Here is a 15,093-nt window from a genome sequence, read left to right as displayed (position 1 = left end):
ACAAAGAACTACCATCGATTAATATCTATGATGATCTCTTATCAGTATATTCAAAATGGCAGACAAGAGTTTTTTTTAGTTTTGTGACCTGCTAACTACCATATCTCAAATTTGAGGCAATTTTTTGAGACTAACGCTAGAGATTGTTTAGTGAATAGTAACTAGTCACAAATTGAGATTTTGACTCAAAATGTCTCAAATAGAGATTAGAGACTGTTTACAGAAACGCGCTATTACACTATACTCCCTCAATACCCCTTCTGCTTCTTAAAGCAGTAAATAGGATTGCTTAAACATACTCAAGCTAAGGCAGATTATAACAAAAGCTACACTATAAAGTAATAAATAAATAAAAAAAAAGAAAAGAAAAAGAACAAAATACAAACATACACATATTCTATTGCAATTTGCATATATATATACACTTACATGCGCATATAAATATTTTACAAACCTATATAAAAGCCGTAAACATAAGTGCAGACGGTAAAATACATGCGATCTCTGAACAAACGCCATGCGAACTGTGTAAAGGAGGGCACAACCTCAAATCTTGCGAGAAATTCAAAAGAATGAATATCAGCGATCGCAACAATTTCGTAAGAACGAAACGACTTTTTATCAACTGTTTGTCACATGCACAAGATTTCGAAAGCAAATGTAATGGCGTATACTGCCATAAAACCCATCATTAAATGTTACATATAACAAATTGTTCCAGCTTATCCCCAAACAGCGCATATATCAAAAAAACCACGGGTTTAGTTGCAACAACAAATCCCGAAGTACCAAATCAACAAAATTGCAGAGAGGCACCATGCTGTTCAAAGGCATAATCGAGGAGAAGAATTAAAAATCTCTATCATAATTTCAGCCGTCGATGTAAAGACGAATACATAATGGATCTCCACAAAAGGTATAATTGACCATCGCCTTTATACAGATTATCAAGGACGTAGATACGCCAGTGATCGGCTGCAGTTGCAACAGCACCGGCAACGGGATCTGCCCCCGCACCTCGGAAGGCCATCGTATGTCGACACCCACATCGTCTGCACCATTGTTGGATCTTTAGAGGGATGCGACCATCACAACGACAGCGAATTGCCCAATTCGTAATTCGTGCAGTATATCAGCGGATTAAAACATCGATTCGGCGTCGACAATCTAGACCTCAACTACGACGATCCACGGGTCTTAGCAGCGTTGTGACAACGCTGCAACAGTTGCAGCGACTCCTGGGCTAATCAGCCGCCTAGATGACAGAGATGGCTAAATGAGTCTTAGACGCTACTCATAATATAATACTACCACACCACACACATTACATACACCACATCATCATTACACACCACATCTTCATTACGCACCACATCAAAATACAAAAAATCAAGAATCCAGCACACATAAACCCACCATACAAAAAAATAACAAAAGAGATCGAGGGAGCACCTTCACCTTTTTTGATTTTGATACGAACTCGCACATATCAAATCGCTTGCGTTCCTCCGAACCTTTTCAGTTGCTACTTTCTTTACGCATTTTCTTTGTTTTCGACTACAAGGTGAGTGCTGCGAAAACTTGCATTTTTTACAGTGCTGCGAAACCTTATCTTTTTTGCAATGATGATAATTTCACTTTGGCTTGAGAAGATTTAAAAGCAAGATACTAAAAGGAAATAATACTAGTCGATAAACAAGTAACGACACTAATAAACATGCCAAAAATTAAGAAAGAAATAAGTGAAGAATTTGTAAGATTACACTGATCCACTGATTTTAATTGTTTGTCGATTCTGTCGACACAAAATATTCCCACAGACAGCTGGGACCCTATTCTGGTAAACATTTGCACCGGCACATTACCAGAAAAATCGTTAATTTTATGAGAGCAATCGCTCTCATTACGAGAAATATGCCCCAGGTGGGACCAAATTATTGATTTTCTAACTACCCAATATGAAATTGCGGAAGGGTAGAGGAAAAAATACTGACTAAACAATAAACACGGACAAATTCGACGATTCAATAGACTAGAACAACTAAAAGCAAAAGCAAATCAAACAACTTTAACAAAACACCATCGTTCACATCCGAACATAAAAAGCAAACGTCATGCGAAGTATGAAAAAGAGGGCATAAACTTATATTTTGCGAGAAGTTTAAAAACTTGAAAGTTAACGAACGCAATAATTTTGTCAGATCAAAAAGTCTTTGCACAAATTGCCGGTGACATTCGCATACATATAAAAATTGCAAAAGTAAATTGAATTGCTTATATTGTCACAAAAGACACCATTCAATCCTTCATTACAGCACATATCCGATCTTTTAATTGCAAAAGAAAATTCCGAAAGCCAAAATTCTAAAAATTGCCAAAACCAGTTACCACCAAACCAACTCAAGTTGAGGATAATGAAAACAAATATAATAATTCAAAATTTATATTTCAAAGTCTAAGGAAACTTCCCCCCATTAACAAACAACCTAAGAAGATCAGTATTGTGAGGACTTCTCTAAAGCCACAACTACCCGATCTCAAATACATGTCACTTTTCGACCCCGCAGGATGGCTTTCGCCAATAATGAAAACTAAAACACATTCCTGAAGAAATCCTTGAGCGGTGGCGGGCTGCTACTTGCCAGATTAGTGCATAGGCACTTAACACATTGCCATCGGGCGATTTTTGCTCAAACTTGTCTATAAATCGGGGTATTTTTAATGAAATCAAACTAAATTAAAACTGCGGTTATTATTTGTCTAATTAATATATTGTATTGAAATTTTTAGATGTTGTACATGAGTATTATTAGTATTTTTTGATATGATATTTGGTGAAACAGCTTCCTTTGTGTAAGGGTAATTCACAGAATTTGCAATTATATCGTGTTTCGCTCCTTACTCCATGTGTTTTACATACTCTTGTGGGATGTTTTTTTATTTTTTGTCGGTTTTAGTGTCTCAAGAGTGTGTTGTTTCATATCACCAGACAGCGAGACATCTACGTAATTTTTTTAAAAACGAGAAATCTCGTTTCCCTGTCTGGTAACTTGAGTTCAAAAAACCGAAAATTTTTTTTAGCTTAATTTGAAAGTACAATGTCTGAATATACTGTGAAAGTTTCAAACAGAAATTCGAAATATTTCGGGAGTTATAACGAGTTTCGTAGAGGGCCCGGAGTCCTCACTCTCGGAGTTGTTGAATTTTAAACGCGTTCTTCTCAAAACATTGTTTTTCTGGTTGGCCCGGGTCCTAACTTTTTTTCTACTGAACCGATTGCTTTCAAATTTTAACAGGCTGTTCTACACACTTAGTTCTCGTCGATACTAATGACCATTTATTTCACTCCTAACTTTTTATTTTACAACCATTTCTTTACTAATATAAAAAGACTTTTTTTTTCAAAGTCCGTCATTTTGTTATTTACCCTTGAAATTTAACTTCAGTAGTTCCGACCAAAATTGCATGTCTATAGATTAAGGATAATCAAGAATATTTGATTTCAGATAACATCAAGAGCCAAAAATCACCCGGGCCACCCGCGTGCATTTCTTTTTTTTTTTGAGGTTCCAACTTCAAGTGACAATAATCTATATATATATAAGAAAGTTGTTCTTAGTTACACCATTTATAACTCAAGAGCGGCTGAACCGATTTGGCTGGAAATTCGTGGGGAGGTAGCTTAGAACCAGGGTAAGGACATAGGATACTTTTTATCTCTTTATGTCAGAATTTAATACAACTCATAAATACAAAAATTATATTTCAAATCATAAGCATTTGTTCAAAATTCAAAAATATAATAATAAAAACAATAAAAACATCCATCTATTTACTATACAACATCTATTTACTATATAAAAAAAAGTTGTTGCTAGTTACATCATTTATAACTCAAGAACGTCTGAACCGATTTGGCTAAAAAATAATAATTTCAAAATTTATGTTTGTAGGAATCATTTGAATATATGCGTACAATTTTAAACAGATTCTTCCTCAAAAATAATACAATTGCTAAGTATTTGGAATAGTAGAAAAGAAGTGCAACCAAATATGCAGTGAAATAGATTGTAACTGGCTCGGTAATCAGTCATTGAGAATGTATTATACCACGTGTATCCCAAAAGACTGATGCCATAACCTTTGTAGCTGACCTTTTCGTCTTTCCACGCCTGAGAACCGGTTCATCATGTGCAGTCCAGTGGGAAATGATGGAGCTATGTTTCTATCACCGACGCAAAAATTCGGCTTTATTCCGATTAGAGAGCACAAACACTTCTCAGAATCAGTTATTCGTTGTTTTTGTTGGATTATGAACTTGGGAGGCACCCACTTTGCACAGAGCTTTCGCCTCTTTACGCTTAGCAAATATCTTTTCATCGGTGGATTTCCCTGAGCCCAAATTCAACAGTATTTTCCTCCAAAAAGCAATGATTTATTAACATACGAAATGCTCTATGATCCATTTTTATGTAAACTAACACAAATTGCTTCACAGAAATGCTATATCTCATTAACTAATAATTATAATCCAACTAATAGAAATCATATAGATGGTAGTAGTAGTATTATCTATGCATCAGTCACAGTGAAGCGTGGACGGGTTCTCTAGTAATAGTAGTAAAGTATTAAATTTTTTCAAATACGTTTTTTTTTTATATTTCAATATGTAAATAAAAACACTCTAAATATTCAAGATAATTTATTTTCATTTTCATATAAAAAACCAACCTCCAAAAAGTCATGAAAATAGGCGTCAGTTACCAGACTACTACCTTAAATATTACGTACAGTGCCACGACAATTTTTGCATAGTAAAATTATTCAAATAATAATTTAATTTTAGTAATTTATAGGACAACTCAAAATTAAGGTTAAGCGAACACCATATGCCCAATCCGATACTGTGACATACGTAGACTTACAAAAAGCAAATTATATTATCGCACTTACATAAGCACTTCTCATAAGAGTAGTTGGTGGGAATCTGTTGTAAAATTTAAACATTCCACTTCAAAAAAGTAGTTGGAAATTACCACAATACAATTCGAAACGTTCACTTTCTTACCAGATCCCTCTAACTTCGCAGGGCTAAATATTATAGTACCCATTCTGGCCTTATCATAATAAAGAGATTACAAACCATTGTCAATAATACAGAGAAAGGAAATGATAAACAGCAAGCCTTCACATAAAAAATATAAATAATAAATCAACGAAACAATCACAAATATAATAACTACGAAAAGCAGTTACAAAGTCATAAACGCGCAAAACATCGTTTTTTATCGTACGCATGTAAAAGCAAATACATACCAAATACTACGTTTAAAACAGGGTTTTCATTTACTATTCCGTAGCAGCAAAATTTCTTGAACTATTGCTTGCTATAGCTACCGCTCTCACTTTGACGGGAGCCAAAGCAGAACAATGTAAAAGTATGTGCTCTGCTTTGCTCACTATTTTGTTAGGTAAAAAATTATAGCTGTAGCAATAGCCAAAAATGAAATGCTGTGCTCTGCTCTGCTCTGTCGTAGCGGTAGCAAAAAATTGGAAGCGGTATGAGAGCAGAGCTAATTAAAATTTTCACGTGCTACAGCTCTTACATGTGTAACTGTATCTTATATGCTCATTAATAAAACTCTTTGCGATGCCCGTCCGCAACTGTCTGATCGATCCAACACCGGGTCGTCCTCAGTTTTAATCGTGTATAACTCCTTTTTGCGTTTTCGGCTTTCAAAATAATAACCCTGCTCTATCCATCAGCGGAATTTCCAAAGAGAAAGGAAAAACTGATTGATTCCTTATTGGTCATCAATGTTTATGGTCTCTGTGTTTGGGATACAATCTTTATTTTATTTTATTTTATTTTTTCGATTGTAAAATATATTTAATTATAATTTAAAGCAAATAAATATGAAATAAATGTGTTGAAGCAATTAAGTGGGTAGCCATTTTATTACCGAAATCTTGGGACACCAAACCTAGGCTTTAAAGTTCTCCAGTTATGTTATTAACATTGTTTCCGGAGTATTGAAGTTGCCAATATATTATTTGCATAAAAAAATACTTCTTCAAAATACATACATACAACTTATGTGCTCTAATTAGACCAGTCTCATAATTTTGCAACAGAGTAAAAAAAATCTTCTATTACAATCTTATAACCATAAATGGCTATAAGTAAGTCACAAATTAAGTTAAATTATAATTTAGTACAGGACATAATAGGAGCATGTGTGGTTTAAAAATGTTTCAAAGGTGAGCATGGTCCAGCTCTCTAATGGGTTTAATTTACATGTACATGGGCCTCGAAATGTACATATATACTCTACTTACACTATAATTTCATAAAAAATTTGCCAGACTTTTTCGTTCGTTCGGGATTTTTTTCAATTTTTTTTAATGTTTTTAGTAAGCACAGGTAAACTATATTATATTATCTAATTATAATACTTTATTACGTTAAATGAGTAAATCAAACTGCTTACACAAAAGCAGCCGATTTTATTGTTTTTAAAGAAAAAGCGGGACAAAACTTCAATATAAGGGGGTGTTCTACTCTAGAATTTAAAAAAAAAAATCGTTTTTTTTCATATATTTAAAGTTTAGGCCCCATATCCTCCAAAGGATTTTTAAAAATTAAAATTATTTTAAGAGCTACAGTTACTTTAGTGACGCAGTACCTAGCCCGGTTCGGCTTGACTCACTTTTTTCAACGCGTTTTTCTCGAAACTACTTTTTTCCAAACGGTACCGGCATTAACTCAAGTTTTATACAACCGATTTACTTGAAATTTTGTGTGAACCTGCTTTATATAATCCTTTATTTATTTAATATTTTAAAAAAATTCAGGAATTTCAAAAAAAAAGCTTAAAAAATGATTTTTATTTTCAGGCAGTCGCCATTTTTCAATTATTTTATTATTATTCTAATTATTTTAATTTTTAATATTTTTTTGTAAAATTTTTTTTTCTTAAGATATCAATAAAAACACCATAAAAAATGGATAGTAAAAATATTTTTTGTTTTTTTTTTAATGTTGAATTTCACTGCCCAAACTGCCCAAAATTTGATTTCTAGACTAGAATACCCCCTTAAAAAAAGGAAATTTGTGATTCAGTCTATAACTGAATGTGTTTTATTTTTAATATTTTTGATAAGTAACATGACATTAACTTATTTCTAAACAAAAATATTCGATACCGCAAAAGGTACCATATGCACAACAATTAAAAATGTTGACTGATAATTTGAGATTGGCCGCAGATGTATGTTCAACAACATCCTCCTCATCTTCTTCTTCTTCTTTACTGGCGTAGACACCGCTTACGCGATTATAGCCGAGTCAACAATAGCGCGCCAGTCGTTTCTTCTCTTCGCTACGTGGCGCCAATTGGATATTCCAAGCGAAGCCAGGCCCTTCTCCACTTGGTCCTTCCAACTGAGTGGAGGTCTTCCTCTTCCTCTGCTTCCCGCGGCGGGTACTGCGTCGAATACTTTCAGAGCTGGAGTATTTTCATCCATCCGGACAAAATGACCTAGCCAGCGTAGCCACTGTCTTTTAATTCGCTGAACTATGCCAATGTCGTCGTATATCTCGTACAGCTCATCGTTCCATCGAATGCGATATTCGCCGTGGCCAACGCGCAAAGGACCATAAATCTTTCGCAGAACTTTTTTCTCGAAAACTCGCACCGTCGACTCATCGGTTGTTGTCATCGTCCAAGCCTCTGCACCATATAACAGGACGGGAATTATGAGCGACTTATAGAGTTTGGCTTTTGTTCGACGAGAGAGGACTTTACTTTTCAATTGCCTACTCAGTCCGAAGTAGCACCTGTTGGCAAGAGTAATCCTGCGTTGGATTTCCAGGCTGACATTGTTGGTGGTGTTAATGCTGGTTCCTACAACTTCAGAGTTATGACAGTCAACATTGACGTGGGAGCTAAGTGGCGAGTGCGACGACTGTTTGTTTGATGACAGGAGATATTTCGTCTTGCCCTCGTTCACTGCCAGACCCATTTGCGTTGCTTCCTTGTTCAGTCTGGAGAAAGCAGAACTAACGGCGCGGGTGTTGAGACCGATGATATCAATATCATCGGCATACGCCAGCAGCTGTACACTCTTATAAAAAATTGTGCCTGCTCGATTCAGTTCTGCAGCTCGAATAATTTTCTCCAACAACAGATTGCAAAAGTCGCACGATAGGGAGTCGCCTTGTCTGAAACCTCGTTTGGTATCGAACGGCTCGGAGAGGTCCTTCCCGATCCCGACGGAGCTTTTCGTGTTGCTCAACGTCAGTTTACACAGCCGTATTAGTTTTGCGGGGACACCAAATTCAGACATCGTGGCATAAAGGCAGCTCCTTTTCGTGCTGTCGAAAGCAGCTTTGAAATCGACGAATAGGTGGTGAGTGTCGATTCTCCTTTCACGGGTCTTTTCCAAGATTTGGCGCAAGGTCTGGTCGGTTGTTGATTTACAAGGTCTGAAGCCACACTGATAAGGTCCAATCAGCTTGTTGACGGTGGGCTTTAATCTTTCACACAATACGCTCGATAGAACCTTTTCACACCATATTCCACTTACATGCACAACTTTGAGGTTAATGACGTGAAATTAACGACAAGACGAGTAGAAACAGAAAAACTGTACCTGAAAATATGACATGATGGTGCCATTAATCCGTTATATTACTTGGTACACATTTAAACCTGTAATTTACTTAGAATAAATGAAAATGCTTGTAGTTCAAAAAATGTACCACCTGTGAGTAAGTTAGTGGTACAAACCAACGCTGCTCAAACAGTTACACTAAATATGCTGGTCAATGATGTGCTATTTTAATAAGACGGAAATTATTTCCGTAGCTTTGATCTTCACAAAATGCGAGTAAAATGTTTGATTACACCCGTACTTAGCGGTTCTTTACTTGTAAGGTCTCAACATTCGTTCAGAGTAATTTAAATTTTTGTAATAATCTTACATGTTTGGAATGACGGTATATTACAATTAAATACATAATACTCAACAGAATAATAATCATCGCTTTTGGTTCTATTTTTCAGGGGTCCTGCAGGATACGATCGAACAAGGAATGCAATTATAGGAAACAAAGATTTTGAACTTACTTATCTTGAGGAAGCTTATACTACTGAACATTGGTTAGTACGCATCTACCGCGTAAAAAAACCAAATGAATTCAATCGACCTTCATTAAAGCTCAGTGAAAGGATACTAACACCAACCAATTATATCACTAAAAAGGTGTTATTATGTTTTGAAAATTACTATTCATTTTTTAATACCTTGAATATTTTCAGAATCCTAAACGCCGTAAAGGATACATAAGAAGTCGACCAACTGTTATCAAAGGAAAAAGAACCAAAAAATTACAATAATATAACCTAAAACCTTTACATTTAACATGCGATAAACTCTTATTTTCGGCTAAATATCACATGTCATCATACATGAACATTATATATCTTTCGCTATGTTAATAAAAGTCTTATTTTTATTAATTCATATTTTGTAACAAGAGAAAGTTAAAACATATAACATGTTTCCTTAAATACCAAAAACTACAAGATAACTACACCGTACTCATACTCATAAGGGTAAGGATGATATATTGCAGATATTAAACGACTCTTTTTTTTTACACTTATTCAAAAATAATTACAACAGGTGGATCAATTTAGTCAAGTAAGTTTCTGGCTTGCGCAATATGCTTTTTTTTTACAGGCATCCCAGAAGTTGTGTGGTATTGGGAGGAATCCTTATCCATTTTGGGATTTCTATCGATGTTTTATCACACAGATTCTGTGCGAATTGTACCCTTTGGGTGCTGCGTAGTTGATGGCGATTTTAATTTTTTTTTTTTTAATTTTAACTGCATTATATGTATTCTAGTAGTGTTATATGATTAAATGCATCAAAATCTTTTGCCAAGTCTAACGATATTAGGCTCATCCTCTCACAGGGTGGTTTTTATTCCTTCGGATTCGAGTAATCAATGCGCGGATCAGGAGGATGCGGAGCTTTCCTGCTGCTAGGTATAGCTCCAGTCCAGAAAACTGGTTGTGTCCGCATTCCTTTTGGAGAGATGAGTGTGGTTCGCTGGGCATACAAAAAGGGTACTTAGTTATACGCGTGCACGGTCGAAATCGCACTACAACCGCCCCTGCTTTCCATAAAACACAATTTTAATGTCCAGCAGATTCTTTCACTCACCCCAGTGTCTTTTCAATTTGAAGACAATCTTCCTTAGATAATAATGAACCCTTCTTTAAAAACAGGCGTCGGTAAATATGTGATAAATTCATAGATCAGGGGGCCTACTCTGTGACTCGATTCGAAAAAAAATTACTCGAATTCGGATTTTGTATATTCTGTAACTTGATTTTCGGATTTTCAAGCCAATATTCGATAGCTTTTGAGTTGTAGAAAACAAAAACGAAAATTGTACGTATTTATTCTGGCCCAGGGTGGTACAACTTTCGCATAATTATAAATTAGATCCGAATTTCGTATAGAATACATTTTCGAATCGAGTTACAGAATAGCGCCCCAGCTCTTACTAATAACAGCGTATATTCTTGCCTAAGTGGATACCATTGGGTAAATACTACTTTTTATAATTATATTCTTATGTCTACATAAATGTAAATTCCAACTAACTTTCTGTTGTAACGGCTAACTATTTTGTATACGTCAAACGAAAGCTTACCAGGACTGGACTTTTTTTGCATACAAAATTTCAGCATCTCTTTTAATCATAATAACACTTGTTCACAATAAAAAAACAACTTGCATAACAAGAAACATCCAAGTAAAATTTAACAAACATGCAAAATAATTCAAAATAATCACATTAATTTTGTATTATATAATATCTATTTAAGAGATCTTCATCAAACTTGAAAATTTGTATGTAGCTTAAACGCTAACACGACATCCTAATTATCATAAAATTAGCAAAAAAAAAAAGTGTTATACAACTTCCTACCAGCCGGTTTCACGAAAACATTAGTTGAAAATTAAGGGTTTTTTTTTTATTAACTTTACTATTATTTATTGAATCTACCCTACGTAAGAGCCTAACAATAAGTTTGCGAATCTTAAAAACTCACTTAATGCACACTCTACATGGGAGATTATTTTTTTAAACTGGGCCTAAAATATATTACGTCTGGGCTGGTAAGTCGTTTCTACGTAATCTTGAGCTCCTGTTCACACGCAATAACGAACTTGCTAGTTGGTTTGGGTGAACCGATATTTTCAATGCATATCTCGCGCTTCGGTGCTCTATTTCAGTTCGTACGTCTGAAATTCTTAAGTCGCGTTGGATGTTCTCATTTCGGATATACCACGGTGCTCCGGTGATGGTACCAAGAATTTTTGATTGGGCACGATGAAGAATTTCGATGCTTCTGCTCCTCGCGTTGCCCCACAGCTCACACCCATAGGTCCAGATTTGTTTTAAAACTGTGTTGTATATAATGACTTTATACTCCAGACTCAGGGCTGAGCGATAGTTAATAAGCCAGTGCAGAGAAGCTGCCTTTAAGTTAAGGTAAGTCCTTTTAGCCTCTATGTGGTTTCGCCACGTGAGTCGACTATCCAGATGGACCCCTAAGTAAGTAACATGATTGCTTTGTGGTATTTGTACGTTGTTCAGTGCCAAAGGCGAACAGCTGCTATTGTTTAGGATAAATGTAACGTGCTTACATTTTTGCTCGTTAACCTTTATCCTCCAGTTTGCGAGCCAGTTGGCCACAGCTTCAATATGATTTCCTTGGAGCGGCTGATTATTGCAGTGTCATCGGCAAAAGTAGACATAGTCAAGCGGTCCTTTACTGGGATATCGGAAGTGTATAAAACATATAACATTGGGCCAAAAACACTGCCTTGTGGTACACCAGCTTCAATCTTTTGGGCTTCAGATGTAGTGGTGCTACATCGAGCTACAAAATTTCGATCATAAAGATAGGACTTAAACAGTTCGTGGGTGTTTTGCGGGAGTAGCGTTTTTTTTTTGTACATAAGACCATCTAACCATACACGATCAAAAGCCTGCGCAACATCAAGAAATATTGCAGAGCAATATTCCCGTGTTTCAAAAACTATTCGAATTTCAGATGTAATCTTATGTACTTGCTCAATCGTTCCATGCTTTTTCCTGAAAGCAAATTGGTGAGATGGCATTATGTTGTGGGTTTGAAGATGTGGCTTAATGCGGAGCATAAGAGTCTTTCAAATAATTTCGACATGCACGATAACAAGCTGATGGGCCTATAGGGGGATGGCTGCGTTTTGTCCTTTCCAGGCTTAGGTATCATCACTATAGTTGACTTTTTCCATTGTTAAGGAAGGTGAGCTTCTTTTGTGATTGCATTGAAAAACATACAGATACAGATTATAGCACAATTTGATAGCTCAATAATCATTTTTGGAGTAATTAAGTCGTGGCCAGGAGCTTTTCTTGGTTTCAATTTCTCCATAATTATTTTTGATATCTCTTCAGGTACGAATTTCACTGGCTCTCGTCAGTACATGTATGGCCGCTTTCAACAGTTGTTTTAAAGCTGGTGATCTATGAACCTGCCACTCCCTTCGTAGGCGTCGTTTTTGTAATACTAGTATTTCAATTTCCCTATTAGTTAAGCTATGCTTTTTGTTTTCCATATAACCTTTTTGATTCGAATGCTGCGATGGTGTTTTTAATATCTACTGGTGTATCTAAATTTGGTTCAAGTTCTATGTGTGTGTTGATGTATTCTTTGTACTTTAACCAGTTTGTAGCTTTTGACGTGTGGGTAAAACCCTTTATAATGTGACTGATGCCGCAAAGTGAAGAGAACTGGTAAGTGGTCTGATGAGAGATCTGCTGTTGTTTCTGCAGTAATAAGGCTGTGAGGAATTTTCCTAGTTACTGCGAAGTCAATTAAATCTGGCCGCTTTTTCGGGTCTGCCGGCCAATATGTAGGCTTTCAAGGAAACACGTAGTCTAGATTGTTTCTTTTACATATAAGCGCGTTATATAATTGCTTGCCTTTAGGATTAAATAACCGGGAACTCCAGTGAGGGTGTTTCGCATTATAATCGCCTGCAGCAAGAAAGCACTCTCCCAGCGAGCTGAAGAAATCTATAAATTGCTTTTCTGTAATCGTGAAACGTGGGGGACAATAAACGGCGGACAGTAATGTCACCTTGCTTTGTCTGCACGCATATTGTTGTTGCTTGCAGATAATTCTCAGCAGTTCCAGTTAAAAAATAGTCAGGGGTGTTGTGGAATCCAAGACAGAATTGCTTAGCTGTCAGAATTGCAAACCAATTCTGATTTTCAATGGTGTCACAGAATCTGATAGATTTTGTATTTTCGAACATACGCGAAACCAATATTCAAATCAGCTGTCTACTAATGTGACGAAACTAGCAAATGAATACATTTGGAAGCAATCATACTAAAGTTTGTAATGAGTTCCGAATTAAAGAAAGATTTTAAGAGAAACACTTATCAAATGAATAAAAACGCATTTGGGTGTTAAATTACGTTTTGTAAATCTTCTTTAAGGGGGAACCTGCTTTAGAAGCAGATATATGAGCGCAGGATAGACGTCGTATGGAATTGGGACAAAGTTTATTATCTTAACCAAAAAAAAAACTAAGAAAAGTTAAGTTTGAACCTATGTTTAAACAACATAATGTTAAATTTGTTTGGTCAAAAACCATTTTTTTCAAATTTTAAATTTTTTCAGAATTTTACACTTTTTTTTGGAAATTTTCTTAGTTTAACTACATAGAACATACTAAGTTATTAACAAAAAGTAATCTTTTTGAATTTTTTTCCAATAGAAATTGTGTTCTGCATACTGCCCGTCGTCCGACAAATGCCCCAAAAAATCGATTTCAAGCCTCTAATGCAGGCTTCCCACTTAAATATCTGCATTTTTTTCAAAAATTCAATAATTGAGACATTTTGTGTTTTATGCTTATGTTTTCCCCTATAGAAATAAAGATAAATTACTTCCAAATAATAAAATAATTTGATTTCTTAACTTACATTTCAAATCTGTGTGCGACTATCTTCTTGATTTGTTTCTGACAGCAAAACCGATAAAATTGGTTTCCGTGACACCCAAAACCGATAAAAATTCTGTTTCGAATATCAAACCAATAATATCTGAATTCATGACACCTACTGCTTTTTTTGGTCGGTTTCAATTCTGATTCCGACAACTATCAGATTCCACAACACCCCTGAGTGTTTAATGCGACCCCTGATTAAGATACCAGTTCCACCATGCGCCTTTCCATCTGGATGATTCATACAATAGCAGATATGTCCCAGTGCATTAAAGTATTTATTAGTTAGGTGAGTTTCTGCAAGGTGCATTATATCAATTTCCTTGTCGTTGAGAAATTTTGACAGCTCTAGTTTATGGCGAGGTACATATACCATTTGCATTCCATAAAACAATTTTAAGCAAGCTCATTATTTTGAACTTTGGTTAGTAAGCAGTTGCAGAAGTGTGTTTTGATTTCGCATACGTTCTTGCATTGCGGTCTGCATGAATGCTATCAGTGGATTCATATTGGAGGATACAACGTTCGGTACATTATTATTGCGTTCGGAGACTATACGTTGGTTGATCCGATTTTTCAGCTCCTGCAAGTGGCAGAATCATGCTACTCCCCACAAGCTCCACACACTGCGCTAAGTGTGCAGTAAGACCTGGTGTGACCATACTCTTGGCAATTGGTGCATTGTACTGGGCCGTTTATTTTATGCGGTTCCTCCACAAATATTGAAGTTTGTAAATGGAATGCACACAATTTTTCCAAGTTGTTTGTTTTCTGGTTCTAGCTCAACTTTGAACATAGGCTGTGGAATTTTGTATTTATTAAAAATATTTGCAGCATTTTTGGGGTTAAAGCCGTGATCTTTAAGTGCTTCGTGGATTTCCATGGGTTCAACACTTGGCTCAATACCTTTAATAACAACTTTTATATTTACACTTTGGTTTCTCGAATGTTTCCCTTCGACAGCGGAACTATATGAAAGTTATTATTGCCTATAAGTTGAGT

General features: G+C 35.7%; 2 protein-coding genes and 1 long non-coding RNA gene across 3 annotated transcripts in view; 2 read left to right on the top strand and 1 right to left on the bottom strand.

Moving 5' to 3' along the window:
* Positions 1 to 9,524, top strand: part of LOC105224598 (dolichyl-diphosphooligosaccharide--protein glycosyltransferase subunit STT3B) — a 70,979-nt gene extending 61,455 nt beyond the window's left edge. Inside the window, exons 4-5 of the mRNA XM_049449955.1 lie at positions 9,069 to 9,267; positions 9,324 to 9,524. Coding sequence (XP_049305912.1) covers positions 9,069 to 9,267; positions 9,324 to 9,401 — 277 coding nt within the window. The 3' untranslated portion in view covers positions 9,402 to 9,524. The remainder of the gene's footprint in view (positions 1 to 9,068; positions 9,268 to 9,323) is intronic.
* LOC105226404 (dnaJ homolog subfamily C member 16) overlaps positions 1 to 15,093 on the top strand; it is a 623,397-nt gene that overhangs the window by 312,443 nt on the left and 295,861 nt on the right. The window lies entirely within an intron of this gene.
* On the bottom strand, positions 13,713 to 14,274 carry LOC125776787 (uncharacterized). Its single transcript, XR_007421952.1, has 2 exons — positions 14,069 to 14,274; positions 13,713 to 14,009 (listed from the first exon to the last, which is right to left on the bottom strand). It is a non-coding gene; the product is annotated as an uncharacterized LOC125776787 (long non-coding RNA).

This window comes from Bactrocera dorsalis, chromosome 2, assembly GCF_023373825.1.
Source record: "Bactrocera dorsalis isolate Fly_Bdor chromosome 2, ASM2337382v1, whole genome shotgun sequence".
NCBI lineage: Eukaryota > Metazoa > Arthropoda > Insecta > Diptera > Tephritidae > Bactrocera > Bactrocera dorsalis.
Note: the sequence above shows the minus strand (reverse complement) of the source record. Positions and strands in the feature narration are given on the sequence as shown.